The sequence below is a fragment of the Sminthopsis crassicaudata genome, chromosome 3, assembly GCF_048593235.1.
Source record: "Sminthopsis crassicaudata isolate SCR6 chromosome 3, ASM4859323v1, whole genome shotgun sequence".
NCBI lineage: Eukaryota > Metazoa > Chordata > Mammalia > Dasyuromorphia > Dasyuridae > Sminthopsis > Sminthopsis crassicaudata.
Window position 1 is genome coordinate 644,900,478 of NC_133619.1, and position 20,686 is coordinate 644,921,163.

General features: G+C 37.7%; 1 protein-coding gene across 1 annotated transcript in view; it reads right to left on the minus strand.

The window, feature by feature from the left end:
• Positions 1-22: 22 nt before the first annotated feature.
• Positions 23-20,686, minus strand: part of LOC141564984 (KRAB domain-containing protein 4-like) — a 29,097-nt gene continuing 8,433 nt past the window's right edge. The window contains exons 2-5 of the mRNA XM_074307903.1: positions 17,385-17,522; positions 14,737-14,863; positions 12,025-12,120; positions 23-2,669 (exon numbers count right to left, since the gene is read on the minus strand). Of these exons, the coding sequence (XP_074164004.1) occupies positions 2,617-2,669; positions 12,025-12,120; positions 14,737-14,863; positions 17,385-17,522 (414 nt within the window). The 3' untranslated portion in view covers positions 23-2,616. The remainder of the gene's footprint in view (positions 2,670-12,024; positions 12,121-14,736; positions 14,864-17,384; positions 17,523-20,686) is intronic.

Genomic DNA, 20,686 nt, shown 5'->3' on the forward strand with positions numbered 1-20,686 from the left:
AGAAGTAAAGACAAAATCAACATTTCAGAGAAAAAAATGTTACCTTTATAGAACTTTATGCACAGCATGAAATTTGGGCTATCTAATGAGGTCTAGGATTAGGAGGTGTAATGAATCTGTATTGCAGCCAAAAGACACCCCCCCAATTCCTCAATAATGAGATTCTTAAATGTTATTTCTATTACGATTTCTCCAATGTACATTCAAGTATGAGGTCTAGAAGGAATAAAATTGCTTCTCTAAGCCTTCATTCCAATAGGTTGCCTTCTGATTCCCCTCTTCTTAAAAAAAAAGCACACTCCTTTAAGAACAATAGTCTGAAGCCTTGGACATTACGAATCCTCTGATGTAAAAAATTCCCACATGGGGGGCAGCTAGGTGACACAGTGGATAGAGCACCAGCCTTGAATTCAGGAGGACCTGAGTTCAAATTTGCTCTCAGACACTTAACACTTCCTAGCTGTGTGACCCTGGGCAAGTCAACCCCAGCCTCAGAAAAAAAAATAAAATTAAATTAAAAATAAAATTTAAAAAAATTCCACATGGATTACATTTTAATAAGATCACTTTCCAGTGTGACCTTGAGAAGTTAAATAAGACTGGAGTTGCACTGGAAAAGTCTTTCCATATTGATTACGTTCATAAGGTTCCTCTCCAAGTGGATTCTATAATGTTGAACATGACTGCCTGTCATTGAATCTATATGCAGCTTCTCCTCAGAATGATTTTTCTACTGTGTTTGGTGCTCCATTTTAATGCCTTTCCTCCCTCATAAAATTTCTTATCTATCTGGTGCGAAATAAAGGATGACTATTTGAAGAATTTATGACATCACTTATATTCCTAAAGTTTCTCTCCAGTGTGGAACCTCCAGAATGGTTGAGTAATTAACCTAAATCTCTAAAACCTTAGAGAACAATTTAAAAATCTGCTATATACATGACATTCAGAAAGATTCAGAAATTCCCCAATCATGGAGCTGGCTGAAAGACTTTCTACAGTGCATGCATTCAGGTTTCTCTCCAGTGTGAACTCTGTTGTTTAGCAAAATTGGAAATATATCATAAAACTTTTTACATCAATTATGTTCATAAGTTTTCTCTCCACTGTAGACTCTCCAATTGATGTGCAGGAAGATTGAAGTTCTAATGGAAAGGTTTTCCACATTAATTACTTTAATAAGGTTTTTCTCCTGTATGGATTCTCTGATGTACAGTAAGACTAGCTCTCTGTGTGAAACTCTTTCCACACTGATTACATTCATAAGGTTTTTCTCCAGTGTGAATTCTCTGATGTACAACAAGACTGGAGCTTTGAGTGAAAGCCTTTCCACACTGATTACATTCATAAGGCTTTTCCCCAGTGTGAATTCTCTGATGTTCAGCAAGACTGGAACTGTGTCTGAAAGTCTTTCCACACTGATTACACTGATAAGGTGTTTCTCCTGTGTGGGTTCTCTTATGTGTAGCAAGAGTGGAACTCTTTGTGAAAGCCTTTCCACATTCATTACATTCATAAGTTTTTTCTCCAGTGTGGATTCGATGATGGGCAGCAAGATGGGAGCAGGATCTGAAAGCCTTTCCACACTGATTACATTCATAAGGTTTCTCCCCAGTGTGAATTCTCTGATGTGTAGCAAGACTGAAGCAGCATCTGAAAGCCTTTCCACACTGATTACATTCATATGGTTTCTCTCCAGTGTGGATTCTCTGATGTTTAGCAAGGCTGGAGCTCTGTGTGAAAGCCTTACCACACTGGTTGCATTTGTAAGGTTTCTCTCCAGTGTGAATTCTGTGATGTTTAGCAAGGCTGGACCTCTGTGTGAAACTCTTTCCACACTGGTTGCATTTGTAAGGTTTCTCTCCAGTGTGGATTCTATGATGTTTAGCATAACTGGAGGGGCATCTGAAAGCTTTTCCACATTGGTTACATTTATAAGGTTTCTCCCCAGTGTGAATTCTCAGATGCACAGCAAGACTGGAATTACATTGGAAAGCCTTGCCACACTGATTACATTCATAAGGTTTCTCTCTAGTATGACTTTTCTCATGTCTAACATGATCTGAGTTCCACTGAAGGACCTTCCCATACTGATTACATGCATTTGTTTTCATTCCAGCATGAAAGCTATGATGGTAAGGAAGAGTTGATGGATGGGTTAAGGTTGTTGCAGCTTCTTGATATTCATGAGGTTTCTTTCCAGTGTGAATTTCCTGATGGCAAATGATCTTACTATTGTGGCTGAGGATCTTCCCTCCTTCATTACCAATGTAAAGTTTTTTGCCAGTATAACTTCTCTGATGTTCTGTGAGGTTTGACCTCAAGTTGAAGATCATTTTCAGCAGATTACCCTGATATATTTGCATTTCAGGAGGCTTCTCATGGAACTGAATAAGCCCTACCTGTTCAGTAAAGCATTCTTTATATTTGCTGTACTGAAAACAGTTATTTAATATCATTTTGTCATGGAGATTTAGAACTAAATATTGTGCAAAATTCTTTCCAACTCCATCAAATTCATGAGGATTCTTTGGATTTTTATCTACCTTGCCATCAGAGTCACAGATTTCTCTCCCAATGGAATCACAAGGACCATTACCCATGAATCTTAGGGGCTCAGATTCTCTGGTTTGCAGGAATCTCATTCATCTCAAATGTGGTCACTGCTTCTAAAGAAGCAAACAGATATACACAAAAACACATATAAATATAGGAAAAAAGGAAACATTGTTCTATTTTCCCAGTCAAAAGAAGACTTTTCAAACTTAAATAGGCAGAAGGAATCACTTGAAAATGCCAATAACTCACATCTCGAGTATGATTTTAAGTTTCAAAGAGTTTCACATACAATAACACTGAATCTTCACAATAGAATTACAATGTAATCAGGGCTGGCTTCTCATTACATTTTCTCATTACAAATTACAATTACACATTACAGCTGAAATCTTGAGTTCAGAATGGCTGAGTAATTAACCCAAATCTCTAAAATTGTGACCATAATTCAACCCTCAATATATTTCTTCCATAGTACTAGATGGCTTTTCTCCATGACACTTTCTTTTTTAAAAAAATAGCTTTATATTTTTCAAAAAACACAAAGATTATTTTCAACATCCACCTTTGTTTGTAAAACCTAGCATTCTTTTTCTCCCTCCTTCTCCACCTTGCCCTCCTGAGACAGCAAGTAATCCGATATAAGTTAAATATGTCTCCATGTCACTTTCAATACTTTCTTCAAATGCTTTCTAGAAAATTTTTACTTTTTATTTTGTCAATAATGGATAATCTTCTTGCTTTACCATACTGATTAGTTTGAATCTTTATAAAATTCATAAGTAGATCAGAAATAGGTTTATTCTTTTTATCTATCAGGAATATTCAGTCTTACATTCAACTTTTAAGATGAATAGATTATTGTGTTTGCATTAAATCATTAACGTTCCTGGTAAATTCTTTTAATCATCCTTTTTTCTATTGCCATATTTGAGACCACAGGATGATTGCCAACCATTTTTTCCACAATTCCCTAATCAAAGTTATAATAGATTCTATTTTGGCTCATCGTTTCTTTAGGATAACTAACAACATCCATTTATTTTCCAAATTTTATCTTCTTTAATTCCAAACTATCTTGATCTGGTATACAATGATTTTGTATACATTCTATGATTACATCAACTCTGTCAACTTCTAACTAAGTGAAATAAATTATTTCCATTTCTCAACCTTAGAGCAAATTGTTTCCAGCTTCCAGAAAAGTGCACTTCCTAGAAGTGCAAATCAATGCTCAGTGGGTAGTTGCAGGGATCCATACACTTTCATTGCTTTCTGTACAATGCACTAGAGTAGTTGCTTCATTTCAATGTTACCTTGTAATCTCACTTCATCAGCACTATAATTACTACAACAAGGGAATTGCAACATTTTGCATTTTTATTCCCCAATTGATGGTTCTGAGATATGAACACTTTTCAGATGAAGAAATTAAGGTTATCTATAATCACACGAAATGTTCTAAATCACTACTGATTAGACAAATAAAAATTGAAACAACTCTGAGGTACCTCCTGATACTTACAGATTGGATAAGATGACAAGAAAAGATAGTGATAAATGTTGGAGGTGAGATGGAAAAACTGGGACACTGATTCATTGTTGGTGGAATTGGTAAATGACATAATCATTCTGGAGAACAACTTGGAACTCTGTCCCAAGGACTATACAATTGTACCTGCCCTTTGATCCAATGGTGTTAATGCTGGTTCTGAATCCCAAAGAGATCATGAGGGAAAAGGACCCATATATGCAAGAGTGTTTGTAACACCTCTTTTTGTAGTGGCAAGGAATTAGAAATTAGTGAATGTTCATCAATTGGGGAATGGCTGAATAAATTATTATTATTATTAATTTTTTTTTTTTTTTTTTTTTTTTGCTGAGGCAATTGGGTTTAAGTGACTTGTCCAGGTTCACACAGTTAGGAAGTGTTAAGTGTCTGAGGCTAGATTTGAACTCAGGTCCTTCTGACTCCAGGGCTGGTGCTCTATCCACTGCACCACCTAGCTGCCCCATAAATTATGTTATATGAATATAATAGAATAGTATTGTTCCATAAGAAATGATGAGCAACCTGATTTTAGAAATGTCTGGAGAGACTAAGATGAACTGATGCTAACTGAAGTAAGAAATACCAGGAGAATATTATACACATTAACAACAACATTATGTGATGATCAACTATGGTAGATTTAGCTCTTCTCGGCAATCCAGTGATCCAAGACAATTCTTAAAGGGATGGAAAATGTCCTCTATATCCAGAGAAAGAAATATGGAGACTGTATTTTAACTTTTAAGGTTTTCCCCTCTTCTCATTGTTTTCCCCTTTTGTTTTGATTTTTCTTTCACAACATGACTAATATGTAAATATGTGTAAAATGATTGTATTTTACTTATATTAGATTGCTCAGAAAGAGAAAAATTTAGAATTCAATCTCTTACAAAAGTGAATGTTAAAAACTATCTTTACATGTAATTGAAAAAAATTTTATTAAGTGAAAAAAATTTTTGCAGTACAGATGGTGGATTCTTTGCAACATATGATCACAAAATATGCACAACCATCTTGAAACCAACATGAACCATCACATCGAACAAAAACACACTTTATATCCCTTCTCATCGCAGTACTTGAACTCATCTTATATTTAAGTTATTATTCTATCTAGTGAATTTGGGGGTTTAAAATTTTTTAATTTTTATTTAATTTTAACATCTTACTTTTACTTTATGGAATTAGCATTTTTGTAACAGTATAATAAAAAATTGCACATGATCCTGTTAACTTATGATGTGCAAATTAGTATTCCTCTTAAAAATATAATTAATTATTATATAAATTTTTTTTCTTTCTTTTTCTTCTCTCTCCTCAGAGATAGATACCATTAGGCACAAATATATATATATATGTATGTTTGTATGTGTAGGTGTTTCTATGTAGATAGGAACACACACACACACACACACACACAGAGTATTATTTTCTCTAGATACAAATAGCATCTTCCTTCATATGTCCTGCATACTTAATTGGGGTATTTATTGTAGTCAAAGTGACTTAATTGCTCAATATTGCAGTTATGTGTACAGTGTTCTCTTGGTTCTGCTCATTTTGATCTTCATTATTTCATGCAAATTTTCCCATGTTTTTCTAAGATTGTTGACCTCATCATTTTCTCATAGCACATTAGTAATCCATCACAAACATATATCATAACTTTTTCAACCATTCCCCATTTGATGAACATACCTGCAATTTCCAGAGTTTTTTTCTACCACAAAGAAAGCTGCTAACAACATTCTAAAACATATAGGTTCTTTTCCTTTTCCCCTAATCATCTAGTAGATATATTGCTGAATCAAAGCATATAGACATTTTAGTAAGTCTTGGGGCATAATTCCAAATTGCTCTTCAAAATCGTTAGATCAGTCCACAATTCCACCAATAATGAATTAATGTCCGCATCCTTTCCACATCTCTTTCAACATTTGTTGCTCCCCTCTACGATAATTTTATCCAATCTCACAAGTGTCAAATGTATCAGAGAATGTTTTCATTTTCATCTATCTAATCAATAATGATGTAGATCGCTTTTTCATGCCAAAATCCATTTAGATTATTACTCTTCTGATCATTTATCAATTGGGGAATGACCTAGGGTGTAACGTGCTCTCCTGGCAGTTACAATTATTAGCTTAATAACCGGTAGCGCACTCAAGAACAACCACGTGTAATCTTAAAAGCCTTTATTATACCTACTCACATAATGCCCTAACTGATGCCCTGACTTGTTGGTTCCCTAGTGAACACCTGGTCAGAAGACCCACGTGTTCACTACCAAAACCCTTACCTCTTTTGGCTACCCATCTTGGCTTGGCCACCCAGGCTAGGGAGCCAGGGTGAAGAGTGCCAGGTTAAAGAGGGCGCTTGCTGCCTGCAATGGGCTTATATAGGGCCTGTGAGGTCACACACACAGCCAATCAGTGAGAGAGTCACCCATTACGAAGCTATCTCAATATGGCCAGGATCCCGCCCAAGGGCAGTCCTAATATCCACAGAAATTACTTCCGGGCCTCAATCTCCCGATGCGCTGTGGCACCCATTTAAAGGCCCCTTACACTAGGGGATTTGCAGAGGAACCAGATGGCAAGCCAGGTCAATCATTCCATAGTTTCTAAGAGACTGTAACCAGTGTGCCAGTGAAGAACAAAGCAAGGTCAAAAGGTCTTTCTTTACAAAGGTTGTTTTATCGACTTAATACACTACTTTTCATTAGCCAAGAAATAAAGATATATTTCATATAACAAACAGCAGTTCATTTGTTGCCTGGTTTAAGTTCTAAAAACAAAAAATGAATTCTAATTTTCAACAAGAGATCTTATAAAATCTCTTACCATTTTCTACCTTTCCATGTTTAAGGGAGCATTTTCACTGTATTTTAGTTATAAATCAAAATAAACTGATGGTGCATTGATTGGGCAGCTAGGTAGAACAGTGGACAGAGTGACAAGCCTGAAGTCAGGAAGACTCATTTCCATGAGTTCAAATACATCTTTAGATACATATAGCAAGTCATTTAATCCTAATTGTCTCAGTTCCTACTCTTTACTGTGAGCTGCAGAAAGAATCGGCAAACCATTCTAGTATCTTTGCTAGGAAAATTGGATGGGAAAGAGTCAGAAACGACTGAAAGAACTGAAGGAGAAAGAGCTTTGTATGGAGAACTGGATTCAATAATCAGGAAGACCTAAATTCCAGCCTGACCTTGAACACTGCTTTACACTATGACCTTGGGCAAACCATAACCATTCCCTTCCTTTAAGCATTGCTGTGAAGATCCACAGAGAGATGATGTTTACAAAGCACTTAGTTGAGTAACCGCACAAAGAGCCAGTATATAAAAATGCTAGTTACTATTTTGTTTTTCTTCTTATTATTATTACTAAATCAAGGATCGAGTTGGTCAGGTGGCATACCAAATATGCCAAACTTTTGCTTGGAAAGAAAAGTTCAACTTCGAATTAATATGAAATAATGCATTATGTTCAACATCTTCCAAGTTGTAACTTATTTGATTAAAGATTTTTTATTCAACAAGATCGGTAAGAGAGGAATTTCCATTGAAGTCTTACAGATAACAATAAAAATTGGCTCTTACTGGATTTAAATTCTTCCAGAAAGTCCCATATTAAATTTGTATAATTTGAAGCAGAATAAAATTTTATATTTCTAGTTATATACTGGAATCAAATGATCCATTTGCAGCTTTGGAAGGCAAATGTTACATTTGCCATTCTTGTAAATATTTAATACATGAATTTGAAAGAATATTATGAATAGAAAATTAAATGACTAGGGGGCTTCAAAACACTAATATTTTGGACATAAAAGGAGTTCTAAGCACAGTACTCTGGAGATCCACTAAGATCTGCTAAGAGTGAAGATCCTGATTTGTTACTTGATCTCAAACCACCTCCATGCTTTAGAGTCATGGCTGTTTGTTGTACTGATCAGTGTTTCTACAGTAAAAACCGTTGCCCCGATTCTGCCCACTTCTCTCTTTATCGATTCAGACAACTTTTCCCAGCTTCTCTGACACTATGCCTTTTTTATGACTCATAATCTTCCATTATATTTTTAGATAATTTTTTGTTGACTTATTTACCAACATCATGGGCACCATCTTTTGTTTATACATTTTTGCAGTAACAAATATCCATTGTAATTTCATGTTGTAAGATGATTTCAGAGAGGCCTGGAGAGACTGACATGGACTGATGCTAAGTGAAATAAGCAGAACCAGAAGATCATTATACATGGCAATAAGATTATATGATGATCAATTCTAATGGACTTGGCTCTCTTCACCAATGAGATGATTCAAACTAGTTCCAATTGTTCTGTGATGAAGAGAGTCATCTACACCTAGAGAAAGGACTGTGGGAACTGAGTATGGGCCACAACACAGCATTCTCACTCTTTCTGCTGTTTGTTTGCATTTATGATTTCCTTCTCAAACTTTTTTTCTTCCTTTCTAGATCCTATTTTTCTTGTGCCAGATAACTGTATAAATATGTATACAGATATTGGATTTAACATATACTTTTACATATTTAACATGTATGGGACTACCTGCCATCTAGGGGAGGGGGAAAAGTTGGAACAGAAGGTTTTGCAAGGCTCAATGTTGAAAAATTACCCACACATATGTTTTGTAAATAAAAATCTATAATAATAATAATAATAATAATAATAAAAGATCAGTGAACTATGGTAAACAAAAACAAAGCTTGGAATTGTATTTTTTTTCTATGTACAATAAAGCTCAAAATTAAAAAAATAGATAAAAAAAAAAGTAATTTCATGTTGTGTAAATGGGTCATTTAACTTTTCAGTTTATAGATTATCACAGGGTTAAAGGACAAACAGTAGCGTGAGTTTAGGGGCCAAGTTAAAAAGCTATTATAGTAAGAGATTCTTTCATTTGAAGACCATATGAATCCTTGTTTCAAGTGCCTTTCTCTTGCACAATATTGGGTTCTGCTTTCTAATGCATTCTGTTACCCTCCTCTATTTTAAAAGGTGAATCATCTCATGTACATTTTATTATGAAAACTATTTTCTCCATGATATGTTTTGATACCTATCCCTCTTTGGCTCTATCCTTCCTTATCTTTACATAAAAACTAGATGAGAAAAGAAATGTGTATCAACATGTAGTAATTGATCACTGGAATGGCCTGATCCCCACTCTTCAGGCTCAGCTAATCTTCCATTCATTCCACTCCCAGATGACTGGCTAGAACATTACCTAAAAAGACACTTATCCACTTGTCTCCCTTATTTGAAGCTTCCATTATATTATAAAGTTATTTTCCCACCAGTTAGGAGGCACAATGGACAGAGAATGCTGCCTGGACTCAGGAAGATTTGAGTTGAAAATTTACTCAGACATTTTTCACCTGGGTGACACTGGGCAAGTCACAGTACCTCTGTTTGCCTCTGTTACTTTCACATAAAGTTAGGATAATAATAGTATTTCCTAATTGCCATGGTTGTTCTGAAGATCAAATAAGATCTGTCCATCACTTGGAAAATAGATATTATATGAAGGTTAGCTATTAATGCTGTGATATTGATGATTTCTCCACTCTATTCTGCTTTCTAATGTACTCTCCTTTTTACACTGCTATTCTTTTCTCTCCTTATGTTTATTTTCACCTTAAACTAAATGTTTTTTCCATGTCAAAACAGTCTCTTTTCTCTGGATCCACTAAGAGTGAAGATCCTGATTTGTTGCTTGATCTCAAACCACCTCCATGTTTGTGGGCCAGATTGGGAGCATCTTGACAATAAGAACCCGCTTTTCCCTTTGTATCTGTGGGACTTAGTACAATGCTTTATTAATATTTATTAACTTGGAGATTGGGGCTGGGTCTAACACCAGCTCCAGCTTCTACCTTAATCCCCTCCCTTCTCTTTCAAATGCAAGTCTAGTCCCTTATCTCCCCTATTGAGTGACCTTTGATTCTAAGCCTAATTTGCTTTGACAGGACAAAATATTGGGGATCAAAAAGACATTTAACCTCTCAGAAGATCTGGTTCTATGGATGCCTGGGAGTTCTTACTTCCTCCAACCTTAGAGTGGGCATTTATAGGAATCTGGCCATTTATTCTCTGAGAATGAAGGCAAAGATTGGGCCATAGATATTAAGAAATAGGACCTTGGACTTCTAAAAGGCTCAGCCTTGGATTACTACTTCCAGGAAGGCAGTGGCCTCCATTCCTACGCACATGGAACTGACAGAAAATCATGAAACCCAGATGTCTGAGGACACTAAAAATTTAGATGATATGACTTCAGATGGGCTCTCACTATGGCAAGACAATCCTGTGACATCTCCCTGACTCCCTATCCCTTTACCACAGCAGTTTTTACTCATCTCTTCATTCCTTCAAATGCTCTTAGTTGGTTTGCTTCCACTCTCTCATGCAACTCAGCACTTGGCTTTATTTTCCTATTTTCCTAAAAACATTTGGATCCTTCTAAGAGCGCTCTCATTTCCTCTCATTTCTTCCTGATCTCACATCAATCAAATGCCTTCTTTTTCCTCCAGTGCCCTGGTCTTGCATGAAGAAGTGGCCCTTCTTGTATCTCAGGCATACCTCTTTATGTGCACAAATGATTCCTATCTACCTCATCTCCCAGAAATATTCCCTCTTATATCAGCCCCACATTTTCTTCAATTATCAATCTCTCCTTGTCTACTGGGTCCTTTTCTACTGCCAATTACCCTTTTTACTTGATACTTTCTTCTTTCTAGGTTCTGTGACATTTTCTCTTGGTTTTCCTTTTAAAATGGAGTCTAAAACTAAACTCACTCTCTTCCCCACCCACCATCTCTTATTTTTACTTTTTTATTACAAGCTAGGGCACCAACCTCCCAATTATCCAACCTCACAACATAAACACCAACTACTCTTCATTATCTTTCACATATTCAAACTCAACCCTGTGGAAATCCCATAGATTCTGCCTTTTATTATCTCTTACATCCACCCACTTGTCTCCCAACATAGTCCCCAATCACCAGGTACACTGGAGAATTCTGGACGACCTCCCATTTCAAGTCACTTTCCCATCTACTCTCCTCCACCCAGCTGTTAAATTCATCTTCCTAAAGTGACTTCTCTCCCAGTCACTGACAATACAATAAACTGTCCCTATCATCAAGATCAAACAAAATCCCCTAGTTGGCTCTTAGTCTTTCATCACCCATCTCAGTCTTCTTTCACCTTACTTCCCCTCCACTTATGCAGTAAGGACTGGGACAGGCCTCTCTTTGTTCCCTCGATCTACTCCATGTTTGTTCTGGCTGCCTTTCCTGCTCACTCTAGCTCCCCTGAAGTCCCACCTGAAAGTCCTCATTCTCCACTGTCTTCTCTAATCCTCCAAAGCTTTGCTGCCTTCCCTCTCTTGATTAGTTCCAATTTATCCTGGATATAGTAGGTTTATTTTTAATTGTTTGCATATTGTTTTCCTCATTAGATACTGACACACTTAAGAGCAGGGCTTGTCCCCTGCCTTTCTTTTTATCCTTTGTGCTCAGCATAGCATCAAGAATGTGGTAGATGCTTAATAAATGCTTACTGACTTGAAGAAAATTCAGGAAAATATTCATATTGGATATTCTCAGCCCTTTTATGATAATTTCAGAAGAGTTCTATATCCCAAAGTTCCAAACAGTGACTTCATATGGAATTAGAGCTTTATTACTAGAAAAGCCACAAGTCCTTTTATAAATGAGGAAATTGAGACTAGAAGTTCACTGATTTGACAGGATCACTTTGCTAAAAAAGGTATTTCAGGATAGGTCTTCCTGTCTCCAAGGTTAGCACTGCTTTCACTATAACATGTAAATGTATTATGAAAACAGCCTTCACACATCTACTTTCTTCCCACTCACCTGGACAAAAGTAGCTTGGGCTTTCTCCCCTCAGAATCCATGGTACTTCCCTTTCCTGAAAACAGTAGATCAGATCTTCTCTGGCAACTGGAAACCCTAGACATGGGGAATGTGATGAGAATGAAGCGAAATTTATAATTTGGTCCTCTTTAGAGAAAATGATAGGACCAAAGTCACAGATATGTTGTGGGGCTCAAATGAGAAAATATTTACGTACATAGCACAGTATCTGACACACAATAAGTATATGTCGATGATTGTACTTTTTTCTTCTTTTCCCTCTAACTGTGTGGGAATTTGAGGGAACAATGAAGAAGTATAAGGATAAATTTCTTATACTAGGCAGAATTAGAAAAAATAAACAATTAGGAACAATCAACTTATGCTTGATAATAATAAGACTTTTCTAAAATCAAGATCTATGCCAAGGGGATTGCCTTGGGTTGCTATCTACAGGTAAACGGTTCCCTTCACTGCACAACTTCAAAAAAAAGCTGCACGAGCAGTTTTCAGAGACTTTGCAGACAAAATTCACATCTAGTTAGAAGTCATATTCAATATGATGTCTAAGATTATCTTAAATTCTGAGATTCTTTAATGCTATATTGCTTTTTGAGCATTGCAGAAACTAGGCATTGACCAACATCTACACCTTATACCAAGATAAGGTCAGAATGAGTTCATAATTCAGATATAGTGGACAATACTATAAACAAATTAGGAGAACAAGGGGTAGTCTGCCTCTCAGATCTGTGGAGAAGACAAGCATTTATGGCCAAAGAAGAACTAGAGAATATTATCAAATACAAAATGGATAATTTTGATTACACTAAATTAAAAAGGTTTTGCACAAACAAAATTAATGCAGCCGAGATTAAAAGGGTAGCAGAAAGCTGGAGAAAAAAAATTTTATAGCAACTGTTTCTGATAAAAGCCTCATTTCTAAAACATATAGAAAATTAACTCAACTTTCTAAGAATACAAGCCATTCCCCAATTGATAAATGGTCAAGGGAGATGAACAGACAATTTTCAGATGAAGAAATTGAAGTCATTTCTAATCATATGAAAAACTACTCTAAATCACTATTGATTAGAGAAATGGAAATTAAGACAACTATAAGGTACCAAATCACATTTCTCAGATTGCCTAAAATGACAGGAAAAGATAATAGCAAATTCTGAAAGGGAAGTGGGAAAACTGGGACATTAATGTGCTTTGGTGGAACTGTGAAACGATACAACCATGATGGAGAACAATTTGGAACCATGCTCGAAGGGCTATAAAACTGTGTATAGCCTTAAATCCATCAGTGTCCCTACTGGGTATCATAAAAGAGGGAAAAGGACCCACATGAGTAAAAATGTTTGCAGCCAGCAAGGTACTGGAAACTGAGGGGATGCCATTCAGGAGGGGAATGGCTGAATAAGTTATGGCATATGAATGTAATGAAATATTATTGTTCTATAAGAAATGATGAACAGGCTGATTTCAGAAAAGCCTGGAAAGATATACATGAACTGACACTAAATAAATGAGCAAAACCAAGAAAACAGTGTATACAGTAATGGCAACATTATGTGAGGATCAACTGTGATGAACTTGGCTCTTTTCAACAATGAGGAGATTCAAAACAAATTAAATATACTTGGGATGGAAAGGGTCATCCAATATTCAGAAAACTAACTATGAAGGCTGAATGTGCATCAAAGCATAGTATTTTCTTTTTAATTAAAGCTTTTTATTTCCAAAACATATGCATGGTTAATTTTTTAACATTGTTCCTTGCAAAGCCTTATGTTCCAAATTTTCCCCTACCCTACCCTGTCCCCTTGATGTTAGGTAATTCAATATATGTTAAACATGCTAAAATATGTTAAATCCAATATATGTACACATATTTATACCATTATCTTGCTGCACAAGAAAAATCAGGTCAAGAAGGGGAAAACATGAGAAAGAAAACAAAATGCAAGCAAACCACAAAAAAAAAAAAAAAAGAGAGAGAGAATGTTATGTTGTGATCCACATTCAGTTCCTATAGTCCTCTCTCTGGTGTAGATGGCTCTCTTCATCACAAGATCATTAAAACTGGTATCAGTCATCTCATTGTTGGAAAGAGTCACGTCCTTCAGAACTGATAGTCATATAATATTGATGTTGCCATGTACAATGATCTCTAGTTCAAAGAATACTATTTTCATCCTTTTTAAAATGTTTTTTTTTTCCCTTCTGATTTTTTTTTTTGTGCAGCATGGAAAAAGAGTATGTAAATATATTTAGAAGAATTTCATATGTTTAATATATATTGGATTGCTTCCTGTCTTGGAGAGGAGAGAGGAGAGGAAGAGGGAGAAAAATCTGGAACACAAGGTTTTGCAAAGATGAATGTTGAATATTATCTTTGCACATATTTAGAAAAGTAGAAAAATGCTGTTAAAAAAAAATACTGGATTGATTTTTGACCTAAAGCTGCCTAAAATAGGAGACATAATTAGAAGCAACAAAGAAAAGTCCCAGCTTTCCTTCATAAAACTCAAAGACCTTTCATAAGAAAACCAATCAGAAAGACCTTGGAGAAAAACCAGCCTTTTTTTTTTTTTTTTTTAGCCTTTCAAGTAGTTGATAAATTTTCATAATCTTCACAATACGGAGAGAAAGAAAACATTCTTCTAATGACAAATTCCAAGTTACCAGACAAAATGTCCTTACCCAGGGATAGAAAGTTGCAAACATTCTCCAGCGTGACCTCCTTAAACAGCTCTTTCTGAGAATGGTCCAAGAGGCTCCATTCCTCTAGGGTGAAGTTCACAGCCACATCCTTGAATGTCATCATCTGCTAAATCATCAAAAGTCACAAGATTTAGAGCGGAAAGAGACTCCAGAATTCATGTGACCCAACTCTCATCAGTTTCAGGTAACTGAAGCAGAAAAGGGATTTTCCCAAACTCAGAAACTTTAAGAATATCAGAGGCAACATTTGAAACTATAGACATTAAGAGCCCAATGGCATGTTGAGAAAAGCATTTTATATTTGAAGTGAGAATCATGTTGGAATAATAAAAGTTGGGAAAATATCTTATTATGACATGCTTTTCCCCATGAAATCAGGGAAAAGGTGTGTGCTCTATCAATGAAATATGAGAATCTGTGAAGGAGAGAGAAGATAATGTGAAATTCTCCTCATCAATGTTACAAGTGATTTGTTAAGAAAATACTATGAAGGGGGCAGTGGATAGAACACTAGCCCAGAAGTCAGGAAGACCTGAATTCAAATCTGGCCTCAGACACTTAACACTTCCCAGCTGTGTGACTGTGGGCAAGTCACTTAAGCCAATTGCCTCTGAAAACAAAACAGAACAAAAAGAAAATAAGATGAAAAGTTTGTGAGAAGTTAGCAAGTGTATTCTAGGGAGGAAAAGGGTAGGATATTATCTGTGATCACTGGAGAGCAAAGAACAGTACTTATCTAGCTAATTCTTTAAAAAGTTGAAATAAAATCATATCTAGGTGAGTGAAGAAGACTCTTGAGAGATAGTATCACAATTTGGGTTGAATTGTTTCTAATAAAGTGAAGAAGTTTTATTGAGGACTTGAAGTGATACTAGGTATGATGTGTCATAGCAAAATAGCTTTTGTCACTGCTTTATAATTGCTTTCCTTTGTTAATGGCACGTATTCCTTAATTGTCATTTTTATAGTATATAGAAATGAGAAACTATGATGGGATTTATTTTATTAGCTGGGAAGGAAATTGAGCTAACTCCCCAAAAGGACATTGACAGAGTATTTATGACAAATAATTTAAATTGACTCCCTATGCACCCAGAATCTGAGGAATCAGGAGTCAAGAGAATGGTTTACGTAGCAGATGAGTAACACACAAGAGTGGCCACATCTGCAAGCCTTTGATACTCTGGAGAGATCATCTATTGTTCCAATCTGCTACATTTAGAATATATGTTTGGCCACTGCACTTGCAGTGTTCTTCCATTTCCAGCAGAATGATATGACTCACTTTTTCAGATTTTATTATCTTAGAGTCCCTCAAACTTAAGCCCTTGACTGTCACACTTGACTCTTCTATCTCACCCTCTCAATGCAGTTATTCTATTATTGGGTTCTATTGTTAGTCTCTTATCACGTAGATAAAATTCTCTTCACTTTTTCATCATTTTCATCATCATTTCTTTAAAACACTGTATTTATACTATTTGTAATCCATAATTACCCTTAACTTCCTTTGCTACTGAATTTCTGAACAAGTAAAGCATTTATTGGTTTTTCCCCATTTTTTGAGATTCTTTAGAATTTTAAACCTTTCCTTTTATTTAGGGTCTCATGGGTCACTATTCTTTATTTTCACACTTATATTCATATAGTCTTCATATTTCTTTTTAGTATGGGCAGTCTCTGTAAGAAAGCAGTCCTTTTCTTGACTGATAACAAGTCTCACCTCACTCTGGACTATTCCAATAACCTGCTGGTGGGTCAGTCTGCTTCAAGATGTTCCCTAATTCAAATGTGCCCTTTATTTAACCAAGTATTGTGCCACCGATAAACTGCAGTGGCTCCCCATCACTTCCAAAGTCACACTCAAAATCCTCCTACACTCAACACCCTCATGAGGTACTCATTGGCTGCTTTTTCAGTCTTCTTACACTGAACTTCTCAGCTTGGATTTCTTTCACCCAGTGACACTGGCTGCCTGCAACAAGAACTATCCCCTCTCTGGGCTCCAGACATTTTCTGTAAATTCCCAACAGGGCTGGAATCCTCTGTCCTCATTTCTGCCTCCTGGATGCTTTTAAGTCATGACTAAAATCCAGTCTTGACCAAGATTCTGACTCTGCCTTTCCCTGGTTCTATCTGTTTCCCATCTCAGAATGTCCTCCCCCCCTCACCTCCTGGCTTCCTTCCATCTCAACTAAAATATCACCTTCTGAAAACAAGTTTTCCTGGTCCCTGAAGTTGCTAGAGCCTTCCCTGTGAAAGTGTCTCCTCTTTATATTGTACAGAGCTTGTTTGGACACTGTTGATGAGATGTTTCCTCCAAATTAGATGGTCAGCAACTTGAAAGCAACTTATTTTTTAAACCTTTGCTTGCATCCCTGGTAGGTGACACAGTCAGAGGAGCCACTTTCTACGCCCTTATGACTTAAGATTTGGCCAAGAGGGAAAAATTCAGACACCTGAGAGCAGCCATGTGTGGCCGAAAGGGGCAGGAAATGGGAAGAACCAGGAAGACAATGTATCTCCCCGGCTAAGGACTCCCTTCCACCATCAAGGTGGAGCTTCCCTGGCTCTCTTGGACTCCCCTGGGCTGATGCTGCTCAGCTCTTCAGAGAGACTGCACTCACCTGGGTTAAGGGTCTCTGGCTGCCATTGACCATTTCTCTGCTTCTGGGATTTCTCCTTGGCACAGACTTTGGTCCTCTGCAGGCTGAGCTGGGAAGGGACAAGAATCTCAGAGGAGACTTGCTGCTCAGAAGGCTGGCCTATGGGGGTTAATAGAGGAGGTGGTCACTCTGGAGTTACTGTGATTCTGGCCCTGCCCTCAGGGGCTCAACCTGGTGGGGAAGAGAGGCAGCAGGGAGGGGAAGGTCTGGAAGTGAAAATGATCTGAACAGGAAAATGACTCCCCTCTCTCATCCAGTAACAGAGACCCAGGAGGCAGAGAAGCCTTTGGGATCCCACCTGGGATGAGTGTCAGAGCTCTGCCTCCCATTGGTACTCTGCCATCCCATCTTCCTGACTCACCACAGACTGACTGCTAGATCCAGGAGGAAGGGATGCTAATTAGCATTGGGGATGGGAGGACAGCTCCTCTGAGGGATTTAAAAGAGGGGGCAGGAAAGCAGCAGGCCTGGGAAAAGGGAGCCCAGGTAAGGTCTGGGAGGAAGATGTCCTAATATAAGTTATGGCAGGGAGATCAGGGACACTGGAGGGACAGAAGGCTTCCGGTAACACATGTTAGGTTCTTACTAAGTGCTAATGAGACAATGAGATATTAGGTTCTTACTAGGTGCTAAGTCGGTACTTAACAATTCTCCATACCGACCTTCACCAGCTAAGTGCTCAAAAGTGAATTGGGTCTCAACTCAATCTCTCTGCCACCAATCTGACCTAGAGTGCCACACTCTTTTAACCTCCCAGAGAATGGGTGTGGGAATAACTCAGGGGCTTCTGGGAAAAAATATTTCAACCAATGAACTTGGATTTCCTAACACAAGATGAGACTAATGTCCATTAGTCTTATGGACATTTATAAATTCTCAATTTATGATTATTTGATCATGTTATTTGTTACATACTTCTAGTATGCATTATATTACTATGTTACTATGTGTTTATGTAATCTATGTAATTAAGTGGAATGCCTCCCATATTGATGGATTTATGTTTCAAGGTCATGACCACCCTATGTTCTAAATCAAAAGGGGGAGATGTTAGGGGGAAATGTTAGGTTCTTACTAAGAGCTAATGAGATAATGAGATATTAGGTTCTTACTAGGTGCTAAGTTGGTACTTAACAGACACATTCTGGGAAAGCAGCATGACTGTGTCCTGAGGTCTACCTTAGAGCTGGGGAGGTTGACTGGGACCCTATAGTTCTGCTTAGGCTTGGCAATCCTAAAGGGAGCCTGGACACGGGGAGCCAAAATCCAGGTGGGGTCTGGTAGGCAGTAGCCAAGAAGTGGGGAAGGGGAAGGTGATAGGGGGGAGAAGGGCAGAGTCAGGTAGGAGCTTTTAGTGCCCACATCCAAAGTGGGTCCTCAGGGCAGGCAGAACTCTTAAATCTTTCCGGGGCCCAAGTCCGAAGGCAGAAGCACCACATTTGTAACCGGGATCCAGGAACAAAGCGGTGTACCTGGGTCCTCACAGGCAAAGTCTGACATTGGGAAAATGTGAATCAATAATAATAAATCCGGTATAGTAAACTCCAACATTTGGGGAGTGTTTGGGGTGTGAAAAACAAAGATAGGAGGGCTTGTTCAATAGCTGAGTCTGGTAGAGCAGCATGTTCCTGGTAGAGCCAAAGGTCAGATAACAGGCCATTAGCAAAGACAAAGGTAAGTAACAAAAGCTCAGAGGTGGGCATGGATGTGTGTGAGGCTATGCCAGGAGTTGGTGGGACCTACCTGCCACCTGAACCTACAGAGCTGGCTTGCAGAAGGCAGAGAACTTAGCTCCAAAAATTCCAGTTTCCAGCCAGATCACTATGATTTCTCCTGATGCCAAGAGTTCCCACCTTACCTAGCCCTGAGACTTCCAAGAAGGGCTGTCTCCTTCAATCATTCACAGGATCAGGATCTCAAACCCTGGCCTGCCTCCCCTCTCCAAACCCAGCCCTCCATCTTCTAGAATGTCTTGAGCCCCTGGAATGGCCAGACTTCTGCCCTGGACTCCTTCCAGATTTCCAATGCCACCCCAACACCTCATATTCCATCAGGGTCGCCACCCATCAGGCTGTTCATCTCTGAGATCTCCTTCTCCCCCCAGCCTTCCACCTTTCCCCATCTCATTCACAGTTTTGGGGCTGACTCCTTCCTCTTTGGAACTGAAAGGGTGGCTAGATAAATCCTGGGCAGCAGCCAAACAGAAAGTACTGGCTCCTATATTAGAGGTGCTGACTGCAACTGGACTTTGGGAAAATTGGGGATTCTATTCACCTTCAACTCTTAATCCAGATTGGATTAGATTTTCTCCTAATCTAAATTAGAATGAGGGCTCACTTAAAATCTGATTTGTTTGCCCATTACAATAATAGAATATTTGAGCCTCTATGGGTAGGTCACTTAAAATTAGACATTAAGGTGATATGATTAGGAGCTGTAGAAATAAACATTCAGCATAATTGGATCAGAATGCCTCTGTTCTACTCAGAAGGCAGTAAATACAGAGAGTCAAATGGTCAGAAGCATCAAATGATTTTCTATGGAAGATAACTCAGAATACTGGGTATTCACTGGCAATTTTCCTTCATCTTTTAAAATGAAACTTTATATTATTGTTATGCTTCCATTTTTTCTTATATTGGGATTTGGGGAAACCACAGTATAAAAAATGCTAATTTGAAAAATAATTCTGAGTGTGATATGATCGCACCCTTACAAAATTACCTAGTATTTTGATCTGGTAGAGGCAAGAGCTGAAATAGGGACACGCCCAGAACCTTTTTAGGAAGTTTTACATTAGTAGAGCTCAAAACCAGAAACAAGATAAACACCAGCTTGAAGCAGTTTCCAAATACAGCACACAGATTGCTGAAAAGGTAGATCTCAGAAAATTCCTTATCTCATTGCTGGATCACCCTCTCTTACCCCCTCTCCCCCAGAGGGCTCTGGGATCAGTGTGACCAGCACTGTTGATTAAGCAACAAATCTGATCTGAAAGCTTCAAACAAATCTATGTGCTACATAAGGCAAAGTTCAAACATGGCAATTCCATTTTTCCAAATGCTCTAAACTTGTTTCAAGGAAAAAAAATGTCCCCAAGAGTATCAGCAACACTGAAAGGTTTCTGTTAAGGATCAGACTGGCTCGGGGCGCTCTCCCAAGATTCTGAGATTGGGCTTTCCTCACCATCCCAAAAATAAGGCAAGTCCAAAGTGGGGACTTTCTGGGGGTCAGAAGGAGCATCAGTCCTAAAAGCCTTGTCA